Here is a 21,043-nt window from a genome sequence, read left to right as displayed (position 1 = left end):
TTCAGTGGCTTGTGCCATGTCCCCCAAACTCAGGGGGAGGTAAGGCTGCAAACTAGGGGCCCGTTAAGGAGAAGCCTCTGCACTGGTAGCTGTCCTCCTGGCTTAGCTAGGCCCTCACTCCAGCACCCCGGGAAAGGCCTGGCCCCTGGGAACTCTGGGACTGCTCCGGACAGAGAGAGCAACAGGTGCAGGGAGACGGCCAACAGCAAAAGTGGCCAAGTCCAGCAGAGCCAGTGGGACAGGAAGGACCCGCCAGAAGGAAGCTGGGTCCCAGGCAGTGAGGCCTGCCAAGCCCCTGGCTCCCTGGCATTTTGGAGCAGCACCAGGTGGGGGTGGAAGTTCCTGTCAATTTCAGGCTCCCCTGCCAGGAAGTGCTGAAGGCCTCCAACTCAAACAGGGCCAAGAACTGTCCCATCAGACTGCCCTGTGCCAAGGCTCCTCACGTCTGAGACGAGCTAGGGCGGGTGGGAGCCTGCGCCTGGCCAGGGACAAACCCAACCCTCTTCTTGCACGGGAAATGTCTCCCCAGGGGCACCCCACTTTGTTTCCAGTCCCATCTCCAAGGTGCCCCTTCCATGTCAGCGTCGCAGGCCCTCTGTGGCCAGGGGCCAACCTTGTCTAACTCACCCATTTGTGGGGGGAGGGGAAGGGAGCCTGGCCAACCCCAACTAGATGTCTTTTGGAAAGAACAGAACCTCAGGTCATCTAATTAGGGTTGGCTTGGCCCTGCTCACTCCAGGCCTCAGTTTACCCCAGCTGAGAAGGCTGATTCCAGGGCTATGATTAAGGCTTCACAGCAGCAGGAAATTCACAAATAATCTAGAATCGTCCCTTGTGAGGAGCATCCTATTGCCAGCACAGGTGGAGAGAATTTAGTGAGGCAGGCGAGGGTCTCTCCCACTTGTCCAGGCTCTGTGCAGTGACCACAGTGCCTGGTATTTGCTCCAGAGTTGAGTTCGGGCCTCAAGCCGCCTTAACCAGATGCCTCACCTGGCCCTGGGCGGCCCGAGAAGGCTGTGGTCAGGGTCAGTGGAGCTCCTGGGGCTGTAGCCTGGAGGAGTGAGGGGCAAGGGCTGGGGTGGACAGAGCAAGCCACCCCTGCCACCCTCCCATGGGGCCTGGCGCTAACTGCCCTCTCTGAAACTGTGGATCTGCGTAGAATATCGCTGTAGATGGCCCTGCGGCTGTGCCTCGGTGTCCCCGAGCACACCCCCAGTGGCCTGCTGATAGTGTTGGTAAAGTTTGGAGCTGGGTGCTGGGTCAGGGAGGCAGCCGCTGGACATGGTGAGGATGGTGGTGGTGAGCGATTTGATATAGTTCTTGGCCAGCGTGAGCGTCTCGATCTTGGAGAGCTTCTTGTCGGCGCGCACGTGCGGGATGACCTCACGCAGGGCCTGGAAGGCGTTGTTGAGCTTGTGCATCCGCTGGCGCTCCCGCTCGTTGCTCTCCAGCCGCCGCTGGACACTGTTGTCACGCCGGCCAGCAGGTCCTTGCCGCCGCCGCCCCACCTCGGCCCGCACCCCTGATGCCTTGGCCGCCCTGTTCGGCAGCCCCCTGGTCAGCTCTGGCCCCGAGCCCGGCTGAGACCTCTCGGGGGTCCTCTCTTCCATGGTGGCCTCAGGGTCCTGCAGCGGTGCCCGGCGCCGAGGGGGCCGGTTCTTGGTCTTCATGGTTCTGGAATGGTTGTCCCAAGAGGCGAGTGGCCCTTAGAAACAAGGCCAGGACACAAGTCACTCTGTGGTCACCCAGTGTGGACAGCGACAATAGAGTGGCTCTCACCAGGGGCCTGGCTGAAGCAGTGGGACCAGTGGCCCCTGACAGTGGGTTGCTTGGGGCCTAGTGGCTCCAGGGTCCTTCTCAGTGACACACCAAGGCCGGAGCTGACTTATGAATGCCTCACCGCCCCCCCCCCCCAGCTTGATCTCACAGGACCCCAAACTCTCCCCAATTGTCAGCCCTCTCAGGGGAGGGGCGCCCACACTGACTGGCAGCCTGCTTCCCAGGTCCTTCTCTGCCCAGGTGGCATTTAATACTTTGGTTAGACCCCCCCCCCCCCAGCACTGGAGCCCAACCAACCCTGTCTCCCCCCAGTGCATCTGGATGGCACGCTTCATGTCCTGCCCTGCTGGATGCCACACACGGGGACAGGACTGGGACCCCCCCCAACCCCCCACCCCCAGCAGCTGTTGCAGGTCAGAAGTTGGCAGTTGCCAGGGCCCGGCCTCAGCCGGGAGTTCCACCACGTGGATGGCACCCTGCAGGGAGTGGGGGTGCTCTCTGTGGCTGGGGTTTGCCCCAGTCCCCACCGGCCCAGCCTCTGGTCCCCTCCCTGCTACCCCCTTTGGGTCCCTCCAGCCCCTGGTTACCTGGGGATCCGCGGCTGCACGCACAGAGCCTGCCCACGGGGGACAAGGACACGTCGCTTTAGCCACCCGGGGCGGGGCCGCTGACGTATGTAAATAAGGCCGGTGGGCGGGGCCCGCACCTGCAGAGGGCGGCCCAGCCCCCTTCCTCCCTAGCCGGACCAGCTGGCCTGGAGCCCTGGGCGGCCTGTGGTCTCTCTGGGGACCCCTGGGGGCCGAGCAGGGGAGGGATCCCCGGAATCCCATCTGGACCTGTGGTTAGCCACACCGTGAGTCATCTTAAATGCACTGTGGCCACAACTCCTGGATTGCAACAAAGAGCCTAGATTCCTCCTGCCTGTCAGTGCTCCCCTAGATTTTTCCTGCAGATCCTGCTGACCCTAATGAATGGCCCAGGACCAGGGCTGCCCAGGAGGGGCTGGGCCTCCGGCTTAAAACCATCTCTGCCACCTACCTGTTGCCCTTGATCCCCTTGCTTCAGCTTTTCCAGTTTGCCTCGGTTAAGGGTGATGATGGGGCTGAGCTTGGTGTCTCGTCCTAGGTGGTGATCAGGAAGGTCAGGCTTTGTGACTCTCCTTAATAAACAAGCTGGCTAGCCTAGGGCACACTTGTGGCCCCGGCTACCAGGTGGACTTAGGTGGGAGGACACTGGTCCAAGGCAAAGTAACAGGAGACCCTAACTGAAAAATAAGGACTGCAAAAAGGAGAGGTGTGGATCAGGGGATGCGTGCCTGCCCAGCAAGTCCAGGGCCTTGAGTTCAAAATCCAGTACTGCAGGGAGGGGGAAGCTCATCTAGGAGCAAAGAGTGTATGGATAGCTCTCCCATGGCCCGCCTGATCACATCTTTGGTGTCGGGACACTGGCTGACAGTCACCAGTGATCAGGGTGTCAGGAGCCAGCCCTGTGGGCCATGGTTGTGGCAGGAGGCTGTCACTTCCTACTTGGCCACTTGTACCTCAGTTAGGGACCAGGAAAGCAAGCAGGAGCCTGACGCCCCCATTCCACGTGGAACTCTCATTCCACATGGAACGCTGCCTTAGAGTGAAGCCACCTCTTGGCCAGGGACCTCTTGAGGCTGAGGCTAGCAAGGAGCCCAGGAATAAAAGCAGCCATGTGCAAAGGCTCACTTTTCCTCACACACATCCCAGCAGCCCCAGGCTTTGGGAATTCTACAAATCCTTTGCCTTTTTTCCCCAGAACTGTGGGAGATTTAGAAATGGCAATACAGGCCATCCTTCCTCCCCCACAAGGGGAAAAATGTGGAATACAATACAGCCACAGTTTATAAATATATAACTATATTTATTTTGAATATTAAATAGTTTTTAAATTACAAGCAATTTATTGAATCACACTATGTATCAATATACAGTAAAAATCTTACAATTTAAAAATGTACACAATTGAAACTCAAGGTTATATTGCTGTGAATTTCCGGCTGTGAGGGCTGGGTGGGCGTCCCCGCAGGTCACCACCCCAGTCCACTGCACACAGCCCACAGCACGTGCTCTTTGCCAGCCCCCTGCGGCTTAGGGACACTGTTTTGAGACGTAAGTCTGAAGGAAGGCGCAGGCACACGGCTTTCTAACTTGAGTGCTGGCCGTTCCTCTATAGCATGACACCTGCTTGGCGTCTTGATGTTCAGGGGACAGGCTGAGTGGAGGAAAGGGAGCCACAGCCCCCTTCCACCCAGCCCCCTGGACAGACATGCAGTAGGTCAGTAATCTACAAACACCCTATGGGGAATAGGAGGAGGTGTGAAAGGCGTTCCTTAAATAAATCCATCTTTGAAGAAAGTTGGGTCTGTACACTTAAAAACAGAAAGGGTGCAGGGGCTGGGGGGCAGGGTGGGGAATGCAGTCATAAAATTAAAAAAACAAACAACAGAACAGAATGGGGTGCTCTGTTTTCAATTCACCTTGGTTCATCTTTCATCCTGAAAGATAAATGGCTCCCAGCCCAGACACAGGCTCTGAGCCCCAGAAGCACTGGAGGTTCCCTCCAGGCCCCTGACATCAGCACTGAGCTAGGAAGGAAACCAAAAGTGATTTGGAGCACAGAATTCAAAACACATAAACCCCAGCACAGCTGCATCTGCTTTGGGCAACCCAAAGGAGCCAGGAAATCAGCGGGCTGGATTAGAAATACCTTCCCAAATTCTCTAGCGATCTCCCTGGAGAACCAACTAACTTACTGCTCAAAATAACAGAACCCATGCTGACATTTCAAAGAGAAGCTAGGCTGTTTAAGTTTCCAGGTATTGCTTGTCACACCGGCGGAAGCTGCTGGCTCAGGTGGCATAGCACTAGTGAGCCTCTCTTCCATGCAGCAGCATGGAGCCCCCCACCCCCATGTATAAAATGCTTTATTTTGGCAATTGTGTAAAGGGTAATCATTAAATGAAAAGGAGAATTACGAGGTTAAAATTTCCTTAACATGATGAAAACTGCACAGTCCTATAGTATCAGTAAATGCATCCTGGACTGATTGGATAGACAACGGAGCTTGTGAATTCTCCAGCTGGCTCTTTAAACCTATCTTCTGAAAACTTCTCTCATCTCTCTCAACGATGACTGGCAGAGGTAAAGATTCAAAAAAAAAAAAAAAAGTCGGGAAATCTGCAGCCAGAAATGGAGAGAGATGACAGTTTTGGCAACATCGTCTCCAAACGTGGTTTCTCACAAGGCCCTGTGGGCCCGGCCCGGCCTGGGCCCCCACCCCCATTCTCAATTTCCTTGCTCTGCAAGGTTATTGCTTAGTATAAAAGAAACAAGTGGAGCAAAACAGAAGTGGCAGCAAGGGTCACGTGAGCACCCACCAGGCCTGTACCCGCACCGAGACCGGGGCTCTCCCAGGCACAGCACACACGTGAGGGCCGTGAGTCACCCCAGGGGCCTGCTGGAATCTGGAAAGAGGCTCAGCACCGGAGAATATTTTGGGTGAAGGGCTCCTGTGAGGGGACCCACCCCAGTGGGCACAGGGCCCACTTGGCACAGGGCTGCAACTGCATCAGCCTCCAGAGAACTCCTTTCACTGGAGCCGAGTGCAAGGGGAGCCCTAGTGAGGGCCACCCTGCCCTGTGGGGAATGGGAGAGGAGGCTCCAGAGCACGCCAGGCCTGCATGGGGAGAAGGGCTCCATGGATCCTTGCCCTGCCTCCTACGGCCAATGCCTCAGAGGGGGACATCCAGCTCTGGCCTAGTTGCCTAAAGTGAATGAACCCACCTCAGTGGTGAGGGCTAGGGGGGCCTGTGTGGGGCAGAGGGGAGGCACAGGGGCCATGATGGCTGCCTTGTCTCCGCACGCAGGGCCCGGGGCCAGCAGCAGTCTAGGCGTGCCGGCTGCTGCTCTTCACCAGGAGGGCTGGCAACATGGCAAGGGGCAGAAGCTGCTTCAGAGAGGGGACAGGGCGCTGGAGTCAATTAACAAAACAGCAGAACTGGGGAACTCATCAAAAATATTTCCTATAAGGACATCAAATGCTAACATCCAGAGTGAATCCCCCCTCAGTACCATATGTCCACTTCCGACGGCTCTGAAGACAGCAGGCGCTCGGGACTCCGGAGCTTTACAGCGCCATGCGGATCAAAGGACTAAGCAGGGACAGGCCAGCAGCGCCCCAGCAGGAGGCACGGGGCCACACAGCGCGCACGCGCTCCACTACACAGCAATAAGGGACGTCCTTAGAAACAATAAATATGGCTCACTCGTTAGCATTCCCGGCTTTCTGTGCCACTCATGCCTAGGCAAAGCGTCACATGGGTGGGACGTGGGGAGCCCATTTGGGGCAGCATGGTAGGAGGTGCTGGCCCCCCTGCACTGGTCCCAAGTCCTCCTCGCTGGCTGCTCAGCAGATGTCATGGTGTCAGCTGACATGCAGGCCTCTGCAGGCATCCACAGCCACCTAGTCCTTTTCTCCATCTTCACTGCTGCCTGTGTGGAGAGAAGACAAGGGCGAGGGGCAGCGTTAGGTTCTGAGTGGTCAGACGGGACCAGCATGGTGGGCCAGAGGCACAGCAGGTGCTTGGCTGCCGGGCTCTAGGGCCAGGCTCAGGGCAGAGGCGGCGCTGCCCCACCAGTGCACCTGCCTGCCCACTGCCAGGACTATCTCAGCGGCACAAGTGAAGCCGTACAAAAGCAAATAAGAGCTCTTTCTATTCCATATTTATTGTTTGATCTGCAAACTTCAGATAAAAGACTGTTCCCATTAAGTTATCTTTCAGTCCAGGTATGGGGAAAGGGTCCAGCTGCACAGTCCCACACCTCACATGCGCCTGCCCGCGGCTTCCACTGCCTATCTCGGAAACCAGGAGTTAATGGCAAAATCAACACCGCCTGGGAAGAGCCAACGAGCACCAGGGCCCATGTGCAGGCCCTTGGCTCAAGCATTCAAGGAGCATGAGCCTCCAAAGGGCCTCTCTAAGGAGTAGTGAGACTAGGGGTGCAGGACTCCAAAGAAGGGGAACAGAAGAAATGAAGGTGGACTGGAGTACCCACTGGGGAACTCGTGGAGTGCCAGAGCCAGGCCAATGGTGAGGTAGTGGTGATGGGTCCTCGGGCGGCTTAACAAGTGGGGTTGGGGCCCAAGTATTGTCAAGATGAAGTGGTTTTTTGTTTGTTTGTTTTTTGTCTGTGTGTGCTGATACTGGACTTGAAGTCAGGGCATGGACGCTGTCCGTGAGCTCCTCTGCTCAAGGCTAGCGCTTGAGCCACAGATCCAATTCCAGCTTTTTGTGGTTCCTTGGAGGTAAGAGTCTCACAGACTTTCTTGCCCCGGCTGGCTTTGAACCACGATTCTCAGCCTCCTGAGCGGCTGGGATTACAAGTAGAAGGCACGAGTGCATGGCTGCTAGGATTAAGAGTTTTTATAAAAATCCCTTTATAATCTACTCAGCAATAACCCAGAATACTTCAGCTAGCCAGGCATTTGAGGCCAGGCCTTTGAGTCTCGCCCTCCCTGTGGCTCAGACCTCCCACCTCATGCCAGTGCCCCTCACCTCCTTGCTCCATATCCGAGTCTGTGAGGTGTGTGAGCGAGAAGCTGGCGATGTTGGCAGGGGAGATGGAGAACCTGGAGCAGGGCGACACGTGTGGCCAGCTCTGCTCAGCGCTTCGGGCAGGCGGCGGCGGGGAGAAGTACTTAGAGGGCTGCAATGTGGGCTTGGAGCCCAGGAGGTTGCTGGTTGTCTTGGACAGGAAAGGATCTGGGGAGAAGTCGTCGTCCCATTCAAAGCCACCACCTGCCAACAGGACACTCCCATTACACTTCAAGCTAACAAGGTGGCCATTCGTGGGAACTCCACAGAAATGCGCCCCAGCCTCCTTCCCAGCTCCTCGACACCTGCCATGCAAGCTACCTTCTTCGTCGGTAGAGCTTTCAGAGTTCATGCACCTGCTCAGGTAGGGTGAGCCTGAAGTGGGGGCCGGGCTGCTGGGCCCAGGGCTGGGAGCTTCCCCTCCACACTGCCCCAGCTCTTTGGTTGGAGTCTCCTAGAAAGCCAAACAGAAAGTCCTTGTCAGCCTGCCCTATCACCACGGCCGGCACTCCAAGCCAGGGGCCTAGGGCTGACTGAACTGTGCTTTAAAAAAAAAAAAAAAAAAAAAAGGACATTTATACCCATGCTTTGTCCAGAAGACTCTTATCTCCAATTAACTACCACAAAGCGGGAAGTGAAATTGTGGCTGAAGTAGCAATGCACTAGCCTTGAGCAAAAAAGCTCAAGGACAGCACCTGAGTTCAAGCCCTAGGACTGGCACCAAGAAAAAGAAAAAGAAAAGAGACAATGATTTGAGCTGAAACAAAATAAAATCATACAACAACATTTGTGGGGGCTGGGAACATGGTCTAGTGGCAAGAGTGCTCGCCTCATATACATGAGGCCCTGGGTTCGATTCCTCAGCACCACATATATATAGAAAAGATCCGGAAGTGGCACTGTGGCTCAAGAGGTAGAGTGTGATCCTTAAGCAAAAAGAATCCGGGTTCAAGCCCCAGGCCTGGCAACAAAAACAAAACCAAAAACAAAACCAACATTTGTGGGATGCAGCTACAGTATTACATAGAGGCAAATTTCTAGAATTAAACGCTAGTACCAGAAAAGAAGAAAGGTCTCAAATTTAGAGCATTTACTTTATAAATCTAGACAAAGCAAAGAAAAATACCCCCACCCCCAACCCCTCATGAAAGCAAAAATGATTCTTCGGAAAGATCAAGGAATCAGCCTAATGGCCTCCAGAAACCGCTCTCAGCAGGAGAGCAGGCTCTCCTGGCCCCGCCTACCTTTCTCTAGCTTGTGCTTCAAATGAGATCTGACTTTTAAAAAAAGAAACATTAAAATAAAAGTGACAGAAGGAGCACCAGAGCATGAAGTAATGCTGTGGTGAGAAGCCACAGCTCCCGAGGGAGGAGGTAGAAAAGCACCTTGGTGGCCCAGCTAAGAGGACTGGCTCTGAGAAACAAGCAAAAAGGGAGAAAGTATCACAGGAGAGTGTCTCAGCATTCCCAGAAATCCAGCTGATTCAAGAAGCAAATTCAGTGCCTGGCATGATGTTCTCTACCTGTAATCCCAGCACTTGGGAGGCAGAGGCAGCAGGACTTTAAGGTGCCTCAAAAAAACCAAAGGCTGGCCTGAGGTGTAAGGTCAATCCACACAAAAAATTAGCCAAGACCCCATCTCAAATCAGTGTTCATGCCTCAGAAAATGAATGCAAAGTTCCATCTGAAATATAACTGAAGAGCATAATAATAATAATAATAATAAGCTGGGCGTGAGCATGGCTTAAATGGTAAAGTACCTGGGTAGCAAGCACAAAGCCAAGCCAAACAACCACCAAACAATAACAAAACCCTACATGGGCTGGGATTGAACTTAATGCCCTGGGTTCAATTCCTATCAGTGAAAAAAAAAATACAGTAAAGAAGCATGAGGGCTGGGAATGTGGCTTAGTGGTAGAGTGCTTGCCTAGCATGCATGAAGCCCTGGGTTCGATCCACAGTATCACATCAAGAGAAAAAGCCAGAAGTGGTGCTGTGGCTCAAGTGGAAGAGCAAGAGCCTTGATTAAAAGAAGCTCAGGGACAGTGCCCAGGCCCTGAGTTCAAGCCCCAGGACTGGCAAAAGAAAAAGAAAACCTGAAAAAAGAATGCTCTACTTATGAGCTATTCTGTTTTGCAAGGTGCCCAAGTCTGTGCCCACAGAGCAGTGCCCTGCAAAGCCCCTGCTTCAGAGTGGGCCAAAGAAGGCCCCAGGGTAGGGGGAGGACCACTGACTGTCCCATCCCCCGCATTGCTGCTGGCTGGCCTGTCTCTAGAGTGGCTTCTACACCAGTTCTAGGCGTTACTGCCCACAATAATGTTCCAGAGTTGTAGTAACTAACTTCAGCAGTACTGTGAGGGGACCCCGCAAGAGCACCCAAGCCCCCTTCCCTGAACTGAATACCAAATCTCCATGTCTGTCTGTTCTTAGAGCTGTAAGTCCAAATCAAAATGAGACCACACTCCTCTTGGTGCTCCATTCTTGAACCCTACTACATACGTAGACAGGTGTGTCCTCTAGAGCTAACAGATACCTGGTCAAATAGGTAGACAGTGACATCATCAAAAAATGTCACTGCCTTCTTTTCCTTCTTCCAGCTGCCGCTGCCGCCGTCACCACCAGGCAGCCCCCCGCCCTCGGCTGCGGAGGGCTTCAGTAAACTGCGCAGGTGCTGGCTGTCCTCACTGTTGCTGATGATCATGGGCACCGGGTGCTCTATATCGTCTTCTGACTCAGAGCTTAGGCTGTGCAGGTTGAAGGCCCGCAGGTCGTCATCTGAGTCCTCGCTGTTCTCATCCTCCTCGTCCGCATCCATCCCGTCCTCGGAGAGGTCAAGCATCCCAGACACCCCAAGTTTGCCTAGGTATTTGCCTTCGATATCGGGCTCCTTGAGCTTGGGGCCCTCAGTGTGGCTGGGCAAGGCCCTTTCCAGCACAGCATTTGCACTGGTGAAGGCAAGGAGCTCATTGGTGTTGGTGCCCGTGGAGGCCAGAGTACAGGGGTGCTCTTCTGGAGTCTCCAGGTCATCGCCGCTGCTCAGCTCCACAGTCCACAGCCCCGAGGGGCTGCCGGCCTCGTCCTCTGCAGCCTGGGTCTGTCTGGAAACCTCGGCTGGCGCTGGCTCTGCCGGCTCTGCCACCTCCTCTGACTCTGGGTGACTGGTGGGTTGCAGAGTGGGGGGCCACCTTCGATCTGGTGGGCTCCTCTGTGGCTCCCCACAGCTGTCGTTGGCACTGGGGCCATTCTCTGGGGAGGCTGGCTCGGGCAGGGCCTGGCCCTCTGCCAAAGTGGAGGCTGAGGTTCCAGGGACCTCTTCAGACTTTTTATCGGGCTCCGAGTCGTTATCTGAGAAGTAGGCAGAGTCTCGATAGGAACTCTGGGCGCCAGAGGCAAAGGTCTGCGAGGTGTCTTCCGCATCCTGGGGGCCGTCGCCCGCATCTGAGATGACAATCACCGGGTTGGGAGGTAAACTGCCAGGACTGCTAGGACTACCATCACCGGCAGCAGCTGAGGCAGAATCCAAGGGGGCCTCGGGGGCAGGGTGCAGGGTCCACTCGGGGGACTCCAGGTTCTCAGTTTCGTAGCCACTGTCTGCTGGCTTATCAGGGGGCAGGTGTTTCTGGGGTGTGTGGGAGCCTAGAGACTCCAGTAGGGCTTCATGGACATCCATGGAGTCTAAGGAGTCTGGGGTCTCCACCGCCTGCTCAGAGGCTTGGAGCGGGGTGGACAAGCTGTCTTCCAAGAGGCTGTCTTGGCTGGTGGAGTCGGAGGCAGAAGCCAGGCCTGTGTCTTTTGTGGTATCTTTGTAGCTGAGCTGATTCAAAGTCTCAATGGCTTCTACGTTTCTGTCTAGCACACGGGCAATGTGACCATCTTCCGGAAGTGGCTGATGTCCCAACTCTGGATGATGGCTCCCTGTGCTCCCCTGAATCTCAATGATGTCACCCACAGGAGTGGAGTCCATTTTGGTTGGTCTCAAGGCCTCCTGGCTTTGGCAAGTGGAGTCTAGGGGTGTGCAGTCTCCACAGTGGGATTTGGCATCAGGCAAGGGGGCCTCCCCTGGGGCAGTCCCCAAGGCCTCACAGAGGCAGTCCTTGGGGACACTGACATCTGGGCATGCAGTCTGGGTTGCTCCAGGCCGTGGAAGTGAATCTGGGCAGTCACCAGGAGGGGTTCCTTCCACAGTGAGGGAGGTGAGGGGTGCCTGCACTTCCGGGGAAGATGGCACTGAGGGGCTCCATGTGCCACCCTGGACGCCAGCTGCAGCACAACCCTTGGAGCCTCCGTGCTCCTGTGACCCTGGCAAGCCCGGTGTACTGGCAGCCGAGCTGAGCTCTATGTTGGGGGAGTCTGTGTCAATGAACCCCGCATTCCTGAGCTCTGTCTGGAGATCATCCCCCTGAACCTCGCTATGCCATGTGTCTCTCAGTAAACTTCTCTCCTGAAGAAACAGAAAGTTCTCTGACAGCTCATCAACATTCAGTGGGTCAAAGTGGTCTTGGTATAGAACATCCTCTGATGAGCAGAGAGGCTCCTGGTCGAACAGCTTCGGGGGCCTGTCCTTGGGGTCGTGCCAGCGGGAGCCCATGGAAGCCGGCCTCACGTCGGCCTGTACGCCGTCTAGGTCCATGAGGTCGAAGAGCTTCTGGTGACTGGGCACTCGCTGCACTGTGCTGGCCTCACTGAAGAGACTGTTGGGAGGACTCTCAGGGGTCCTGGGGGCAGGCGGGGCCTCAGCAAGGCCTAGATCCTTGGGGTCAGCGCTGCTCTGGAAAAAGTCCTCGTCGGTACTAGACTCCTCAAACTCCATGCTCTTGAGAGTCTTAAACTGGGGCACCTCAGCGCCCAGCCGTTCGGAGTTATCCATTTCTGTTGTGAGCAGAGCGGGTGGATAATCGAGCTCCAGGTTGCTGCCACTTTTCTCTTCGAGTTGGATATAATAATCGCTGCCCACAGAAAGGTTGTGGGCATCAAACACGGGCACTACCCCGGGGGCCCGGAGCGGGACCTCCTGGCCACTGCTGTCTTGCTTTCCTGGCCCGGGATCTGAGAGCGAACTCTCAAACACATCCACCGGAAAGAACATGCTGGAGTAGGACAAAGTTTCATCCACGTGGCTCCGGCTACGTTCATCAAAATGGTCGTGCTTGGCAGCCTCCCAGACATACTCAAAGCTCAGCCCCTGGCTTGTTTCAGTCACCGTGAGTACCTCCTCCATCTCCCGCCCCAGCTGGTCCCGGGCGAAGGGGTCGAGGATGGGGAAGGCGGCGTTACTGGACGTGCTGCTGGTGTTGGGCTTGAGGGCGGCCCACTGCTGCTCGAAGTCCACCTCTGGGCCCTGCTGGCTCTGCAGCCGTAGGCACATGAGCAGCCTATGTACCTGCTCCGCCGCCGGCCTCTGATCTGGGGACAGCCAGCAGAGCTGTAACACCTCATACCTGTGCCACGCACACACAGAGAACGCAGGAAGCGGTCATAAACTCCTTGAAAGTAAGGTGTCACCCCAAAGCCAACACCCCTCCTCCCCGATGAAAGTCTCTACACCATCATTATGCCTGGTGGTGTTAAGGCACCTGTTCAGTTATTTCCATTTCTTTTGTGATTCTGGGGATGGAAGCCAGGGAGCCACACTTCAGCTTTCCCTGCATTCCTGAACTGCTCGCTCTCTTTGGTGGCAATTCAGAGGCTAGGGGTTCTGTGACTAATCTCTACTGTGCAGCACAGGGTATCCTAGGACCATCACTGGCATTGAGGAGGACAGGCCACCAGGAGCTTACTCTGGGAAGAGTTGGCTGACTACAGTCAGTATTTGTGTATTTGTGTGTGTGTGTGTGTATGTGTGCCACTTCCAAGTCTTGAACTCGGGGTCTGGGTGCTGTTCCTGAGCTTCTTCACTCAAGGTGGGGCCACAGCTCTACATCAGGCACTTTGGTGGTTAACTGGAGATAAGCTGGGCACCAGTGGCTCACGTTTGTAATTCTAGCTACTCATGAGGCTGAGATCTGAGGATAACAGTTCAAAACCAGCCTGGGCAGGAAGATCTGTGAGACTCTTATCTCCAAATTAACCACCAGAAAACCAGAAGTGGAGCTGTAGCTCAAAGTGGTAGAGTGCTAGTCTTGAGCTGAAGAGCTCAGAGATAGCACCCAGGCCCTGAGTTGAAGCCCCATGACTAGCAAAAAAAAAAAAAAAGAAACTTACACCAACTTTCCTGCCTGGGTTGGCTTTAAACTGTGACCCTCAGATCTCAGCCTGCTGAGTTGTTAGGACTGGCGTGAGCCACCTGCACCCCACAACATCTAAATTTGTTATAAACATCTTCAAAGATAGTACTAAAATTTAACAAGATATTACTTCTAAAGTCAGTCCTGAATAACGTTTAAGTATTTATTTTCTATAATACTTGTGGTTTCAAATAGGGTCCTTAAGAACTGACACCCCCTGGAAACTGATTCCTTTTTCTGCTGTAGGTAAGAGGGTAGGAACATGAAGCCACGTACCATTGATCAGAAAATGACTGCTCCAGCTGGGGCTTTGGGAGTTTTGTGTCCCTCTCTCTGATGACTTGGTTGAGAACATCCAGGTCAGACAGGTTTGCATAGGGCTGCGAAGCATTGTCAAAGAGCTCCCAAAGTGTCACGCCCAGAGACCTGCAGGAAACAGAATATAGAGGAACACCTTCAGCTCTCAAACCAGCGTTCAACATCGTAGGAGCAAAAGGAGAGGCATTGTGATAAAAATCACAAGGAAAGCTTGGAGGTGACAGCTTTGTGGTAAAGGCTCTGAGTTCAAAACCCAGTATGGAGAAAGTAAGTAGGGAGCTTATATTTATTATATGATGACTCTAGGAGTTCTGGCATGACTATAGGGATGAGGTAAAATGTTTGGAGACAGCAAAAATTCTCTGAGATCAGAGGCGGAGGAAAACCCATTCACAACAGCTATAAACACCAGAAAGTATCTTGGAGAAATCTTCACATGAGCAAAAGTTCCCGAAGTTCCCTGTTAGAGCCACACCTCTTCTGTCTACATCTCCTGTTCCTCAGCACTGGGGGCCTTGGAAGCTGTCGGTGATAGAAGAGGCCTTGGGTTTTTGTGATTGTGGTGGGATGCCCCATCGGAACTTATAGTCTGCTTTCATGCCCAGTGCTGTCTCCATGAGAATAGCCTTAGGTGCTCAGGTCCAGTGGAGTTCCTTTCTTTCCCTTTGTTTAGTTTTTGCATTGCCTTACATACCTGCCTTCCAGGAGCAGTTACTATGTATTGCATAGCCTGCTATGAGTAAAAAAGCCAAGCAAGAGCAAGACACCTTGAGTTCAAGCCTACCTACCTACATACACACACACACAAATCTCTTATAGGATAAAATAAAAAGCTTTTACCCAGCAATAACATAATTTTGGGCATGTGTGGGCAAGCATAACTGAAGTACACTAAATTCCTTATACTATTCAAGAAAGATGGTGAAGAAATTAATGTTAAATTAAGTGAAGGATATACAGGATGTAATTTTTAGGGTAACAACAACAACAAAAAAACCCAACTTCCCAACCAAGAGGGGGGAAAAAAACCAATGGTTTAAGAAAAAACAAAACAAAACAACAAACAAACAAACAAACCCAAAAGGAGATAAGAGAAAAGCATAATTTAAAAGATGCAGCTTTCAGTCAAGAACACTGTTATAAAAATTATGGAGTTCAAGATAAAAGCACACCATTTTAGCAGGCACACATTAAAAAGATCCTATATAAGCCACAGCATCTGGTTCTCTCGTCACCTCTGTGTTTGTTCACTGAGCATCTGTCACACACTGGGCCGTGGGCAGGCACAGAATGAACCATAGACTTGGGTCCTGCGTTTAGGGAGGAAGGTGGGGAAGTGAAGGATAGGAGCACATTCTGTAACAGCTCCCCTGTCCCAGGTGTCTCACCTATAGGCCCCCTTTTCTTCCACTTCTTGCAGTCATTCTCCTGCTCAAAGACAAGGCAGTCAGGCCCTGGCTACCAACGAGCAAGCAGATACATACCAGATATTACTGTACTTAGTCTGATCCGCAGTGAGCAGTCTGTCTTGGAAGCTAGTTACTAATTCTGGAGCAGTCCATCGAAGAGGGACAATTTTTTTATCATCCGTCTCAATGTAATCCTCCTGTGTGGTTGGAAAACACCGAGTTTTCAGGGAATTATACTTGTGGTGAACATAATACAATTTCCAGGACATTGAGAAAACATACCTGGCCTCAACATGAATCAAAAAAAGAGTGGGAATCTTTGGGAATTGGAGGTGAGGCATGTCTGGGAAGCCACCTGGACTTTGGGAGATGGGCACTGAGCCCCAGCTGCTCACTCAGTCACACTTCCTAGGAAAGGGCTCAGCACATGGACCTTTCAGCACTGACGAGGGGCTGTGCTGGCTAAAGCACAAGCCTAGGGGCTCACACCCCACTATTCCCCAGTGATGCAAGGCTGGGCTAGCTACAGACCCAGGAGTCTTGTCTTTACCTCCACATGTGTTGGGGAGTAAGGGACGATATTGGCTCTACCTCAGTGTCCCTGTGCCAGTGTCCCTGGTGCTTGCTGCACAGGACATACCAAGATCCTGGCGGCAATGGCAAATTGCCCGCTTACAGCTGCACCACATGCTTTGAAAACATTATCCAACTGGGCTGCACAAACACAGATGAGCAGTTTACATGTTTTCTTTTGTGTGCGCGTGTGTGTGTGAGCATGCACGCACATGTACTGGTACTGGGGCTGAAATCAGGGCCTGGACACACTGTTCCTAACCATTTTTGGTAAAGGCTAGCATTCTACCACTTGAGCCCAGTTGTACTTCCAGCTTTTTGGTAGTTACTTGGAGATAAGTGCCTCATGGACTTCCCTGCCAAGACTGGCTTTGAACCATGATGCTAACATCTCAGGCTCCTGAGTGGCTGGGATTACAGGCATGAGCTACTAGTGCCTGCTTTCCTCTGCTTTCTCTATGGGGACATTTAAAATATGCTAGAAAACTTAGATTTCAAGTTTACTGATTCAGCTGAAGTTTTACTGCAATGTAGCAGAGAACTGTCTACATGACATATAGTCAGGTAACAATTGCCAGAGCTCCTGTGTTCATTCTAAATTTTATTAATTAATTAATTAATTAATTCATTCATTCATTCATTTTTGTGTTATTCTTAGGGCTTGAACTCAAAGGTCTGAGTGCTGTCCCTGAGCTCTTTTGCTCAAGGCTAGTGCTCTACCACTTGAGCCACAGCACCACTGCTGGTTTTCTGGTGGTTAATTAGAGATAAGAGTCTCACTGCCTTTCCCGCCCAGGCTGGCTTTGAACTGCAATCTTCAGATCTCAGCCTTCTTAGGAGCCAGAATTACAGGTGTGAGACACCGGTGCCTGGCTCATTCTAAAATGTATTGTGTGTCATCAAATATATTAGTTATACCAAGCACAATTTTTTTTTTTTTTTTTTTTTTTTGCCAGTCCTGGGCCTTGGACTCAAGGCCTGAGCACTGTCCCTGGCTTCTTTTTGCTCAAGGCTAGCACTCTGCCACTTGAGTCACAGCGCCACTTCTGGCCATTTTCTGTATACGTGGTGCTGGGGGATCGAACCCAGGGCTTCACGTATAACGAGGCAAGCACTCTTGCCACTAGGCTATATCCCCAGCCCCCCAAGCACAGTTTTTATAGACAAAGAAACTGGAAAGCTGTCACAAAAAGTGGTACACCACCACTGACCCAGAAAACCCTGCACAGCACCATGAAGATAAGATAACAGGAACAAACTCTGCCCCAAAGACCAGGGCCTCCATACCCAAGGCTTTTACCCTTTCTTCCAAAAGAGATGCAGCTTCACAAGTGAATTCAAATTGGACTGGGAGACAGCATTTAAACCTGTGGCTGTGGCTGGGAATATAGCCTAGTGCCAAGAGTGCTTGCCTCATATACATGAAGCCCCGGGTTCAATTCCCCAGCACCACATATATAGAAAGAAAACGGCCAGAAGTGGTGCTATGGCTCAAGTGGCAGAGTGCTAGCCTTGAGCAAAAAGAAGCCAGGGACAGTGCTCAGGCCCTGAGTCCAAGGCCCAGGACTGGCAAAAAACAAACAAACAAACAAAAACCTGTGGCTTACCTTGTACCTGCTGAATCCTATTCCATAATCCCCTACTTTCACGTTTAAGTCGGTGGTCAGAAAACAATTCCTCAGAGCTAAGTCACTGCAAAGAGAAAGGACAAAGTGAGCACAGGAATAAGGAGGATCAAGAACTGGGAAAGAAGGGGTGACAAGTTTGAGTACTCACTACCTTACATATGTAACTGTAACCCTTCTGTACATCACCTAGACAATAAAATTAAAAGAAAAAAAAAAAAGAACTGGGACAGGCAGGCCTAGCCACAGACGGAGACTTCCTCTAGAAATTGGTGTATGACTAACAAATGTGTAAAATTCCCTGTCACAGGGAGTTACTACTCTATTCTCAACTAGTTCACAGAGATGACTGAGCACCAAACACTCAGTGAACAACTGTGACTACTAGGCTAAGGCCCAGCCAGCCCCCTCTGCACCACATTCTGCTCTATAATGGTAAGATGTAGGGATTGGGGCCTAGTGTTTCAATGACCAAGAAAGAAATCTAAAATACTTAAAACTGAATTTTTTTTTTTTACAATCAAGTTTAGTGAACAGACTATTTGCTGTAAATAAAGGTTAATGAGTTTTAACTACAAGCTTCGATAGTATCTATATCATTAAAACAGCATTGTTAGAGGCAGTAAATTATATAATGTAAGAACAAGTTAGTGATTTGTTTTAATTTTATTCTTTTAATTTTTCTTATTGTTATTATAAAGATGATATACAGAGCAGGTTATAGTTATATAAGTCAGGTAAAGAGTACATTTCTTATTGTACAATATTACCCAAGAAAAAGTAATTATTACAAAAAAATATATACTTTGGGCTGGGGATATGGCCTAGTGGCAAGAGTGCTTGCCTCGTATACATGAAGCCCTGGGTTCAATTACCCAGCACCACATACACAGAAAATGGCCAGAAGTGATGCTGTGGCTCAAGTGGCAGAGTGCTAGCCTTGAGCAAAAAAAGAAGCCAGGGACAGTGCTCAGGCCCTGAGTCTCAAGTGCCAGGACTGGCAAAAAAAAAAAAAAAAAAAAAAAAAATATATATATATATATATATATATATATATATATATATACTTTGAAAACACATAAAAACTGCCCATGTGATAATCCTCAAATCGAATTTTATGGATTTGTTTTTCAAGTAAAAAAAAATGGATTTATTGGGGAAGTAAAAAGTATATTGAGGGGCTGGGGATATGGCCTAGTGGCGAGAGAGCTTGCCTCGTATACATGAGGCCCTGGTTCGATTCCCCAGCACCACATATACAGAAAACGGCCAGAAGTGGCGCTGTGGCTCAAGTGGCAGAGTGCTAGCCTTGAGCAAAAAGGAAGCCAGGGACAGTGCTCAGGCCCTGTGTCCAAGGCCCAGGACTGGCCAAAAAAAAAAAAAAGTATATTGACTGGCCAGGGTCATAGCACAGACTCAGGAGCTGGAAACACAACTGTAAAAAGCAGGCCAGCCAGCCAGGGCCACAGCCCAGACTCGGAAGCTGGGACCATGCGCCTGGATTTTTGTTTTATTTTTAAAATAAATTTTAAAACACACACATATTTTTTGGTGCTATACACCTTTTTGTTGTGGGGGGGGGGCGTTAGGCATAGGGCTTGAACCCTGGGCCTGGGCATTGTCCCTGAGCTCTTCAGTTCAAGGCCAGCATTCTACCAGTTGAGCCACAACACCACTTCCAGTTTTCTGGTGGTTACTTGAAGATAAGAGTCTCACAGACTTTCTTGCCCAGGCTGGCTCTGAACCACAATCCTCAGATCTCAGCCTCCTGAGTAGCTTGGATTACAGGCATGAGCCACCAGCACCCAGCTCCATACACTCTATGTGTGGGTGTGTGGGTGTGTATGCGTGTGTGCACGTCACTACTCGAGCTTAAACTCAGGGCCTGGGCACTGTCCATTAGCTCTCAAGTTTGACACACTACTACTTGAGCCAGTTTCACTTCAGCATTTTGCTGGCTATTTGTAGGTAAGAGTCTTCCTGCTCAGGCTGGCTTCAAACCAAAATCCTAAAATGTGATTCCTGAGTAGCTTATGTGAGCTACTGGTGCCCAGAATTAGTATTTATGTATGTGTGTATATATATGTACACATACATATATAATATATAACATCTATATGAAATACTATAAATATTTGATTTATATAGTATGTAGCTTAGTGGTAGAGTGCTTGCCTAGCATGCATGAAGCCCTGGTTTCGATTCCTCAGTACCACATAAACAGAAAAAGCCAGAAGTGGCGCTGTGGCTCAAGTGGTAGAGGGCTAGCCTTGAGTGCTAGCTCAGGTACAGTGCCCAGGCCAAGTTCAAGCCCATGGACTGGCAAAAAAAAAAAAAAAAAAAAAAAAAAGTCAATTGGCTTCACTAAGAAAAAAAGAACTGAAGTCTAAGATACCTAGCTTATAGTTTTGTCATGAAGTTATTAAAAATGAATCTCCTATAGGTTACAATATAATTTATTTCTGTCAATTGTGGGGCATGAATTCAGGGCCTATGAGCTCTCCTTGAGCTCTTCCACTCAAGGCTAGCATTCCACCACTTTGAGCCACAGCTCTACTTCTGGTTTTCTGGTAGTTAATTGGAGGTAAGAGTATCACAGACTTTTCTGCCTGGGCTAGCTTTGAACAGTGATCATCAGATCTCAGCCTCCTGAGTAGCTAGGATTACAGGCATGGGCCATCAGTGTCTGGCTTAGTCTACAATTTTAAATACTTGCCTTTATAGATTGTAAAAGACCAAAACTACAACACTTAAAAAAATTTATTTTGGGGCTTGGCTTTTAACTTGAGATCCTTCTGTTTATACCTCTAGAAGGCTGGGATCAGAGGTATACATCATTACACCTAAACTACTAAATTCTTGTTTTCCAAGACCTTTTTTTTTTTTTTTTTTGCCAGTTCTGAAGCTTGAACTTAGGGCCTGGGCACTGTCCCTGAGCTTCTTTGCTCAAGGCTAGCACTCTACCACTTGAGCCACAGTGCCACTTCCAGCTTTTTTGGGTTTTTTGTATATGTGGTACTGAGGAATTGAACCCAGGGCTTTGTGCATGCTAGGCAAGCACTGAGCCACACTCCCAGCCTGAGCTTTGATTCTTAAAAGCTAATCTGTCTGAAATTCAATCATAGTGAGGATGGTGCCAGGTAACAGTGAAACAATTCAGCTAAGCTCCAAACAGGACTCAGTTATGTAATAGTAGCTGATGGTTCCAAAGCCCCTGCTCTATCCAGGCAGAACATTTTCTCAGGCTCTCATGAGCCTCCATCTATAAGAAAACAGACAGAGACTTGGAGCACTTTGCGGGGGTCACAGGAAGGGTGGTATATTGACAGCTGCGGCACTGCATGGTAGGTGCGTCTTGCCCACTGAATCCCTACAACCTGCATTTTTTTTTTTTTTTGCCAGTCTTGGGGCTGAACTCTGGGTCTGAGCACTGTCCCTGAGCTTCTTTTGCTCAAGGCTAGCACTCTACCACTTGAGCCACAGCATCACTTCTGCC

The 21,043-nt window shown here is 51.1% G+C and overlaps 2 protein-coding genes across 2 annotated transcripts in view; both read right to left on the bottom strand.

Moving 5' to 3' along the window:
- Nucleotides 1-187: 187 nt before the first annotated feature.
- Nucleotides 188-2,410, bottom strand: Bhlha15 (basic helix-loop-helix family member a15). Its single transcript, XM_048367607.1, has 2 exons — nt 2,367-2,410; nt 188-1,705 (listed from the first exon to the last, which is right to left on the bottom strand). The coding sequence occupies exon 2, from the start codon at nt 1,668-1,670 to the stop codon at nt 1,125-1,127; it is 546 nt and encodes a 181-aa protein (XP_048223564.1). The 5' UTR covers nt 1,671-1,705; nt 2,367-2,410; the 3' UTR covers nt 188-1,124.
- A 2,318-nt stretch (nt 2,411-4,728) lies between these two features.
- Nucleotides 4,729-21,043, bottom strand: part of Lmtk2 (lemur tyrosine kinase 2) — a 78,105-nt gene continuing 61,790 nt past the window's right edge. The window contains exons 8-14 of the mRNA XM_048367579.1: nt 17,530-17,614; nt 15,425-15,546; nt 13,899-14,048; nt 9,932-12,836; nt 7,721-7,853; nt 7,361-7,603; nt 4,729-6,296 (exon numbers count right to left, since the gene is read on the bottom strand). Coding sequence (XP_048223536.1) covers nt 6,268-6,296; nt 7,361-7,603; nt 7,721-7,853; nt 9,932-12,836; nt 13,899-14,048; nt 15,425-15,546; nt 17,530-17,614 — 3,667 coding nt within the window. The 3' untranslated portion in view covers nt 4,729-6,267. The remainder of the gene's footprint in view (nt 6,297-7,360; nt 7,604-7,720; nt 7,854-9,931; nt 12,837-13,898; nt 14,049-15,424; nt 15,547-17,529; nt 17,615-21,043) is intronic.

Source organism: Perognathus longimembris, chromosome 1 (genome assembly GCF_023159225.1).
Source record: "Perognathus longimembris pacificus isolate PPM17 chromosome 1, ASM2315922v1, whole genome shotgun sequence".
NCBI lineage: Eukaryota > Metazoa > Chordata > Mammalia > Rodentia > Heteromyidae > Perognathus > Perognathus longimembris.
The sequence above is the reverse complement of the archived record's forward strand: the minus strand, read 5'-3'. Positions and strand labels throughout refer to the sequence as shown.

Bases quoted from the DNA above. Each gene is read 5' to 3' on its own strand.
- Bhlha15 (XM_048367607.1), bottom strand. From the start codon at position 1,670: ATGAAGACCAAGAACCGGCCCCCTCGGCGCCGGGCACCGCTGCAGGAC.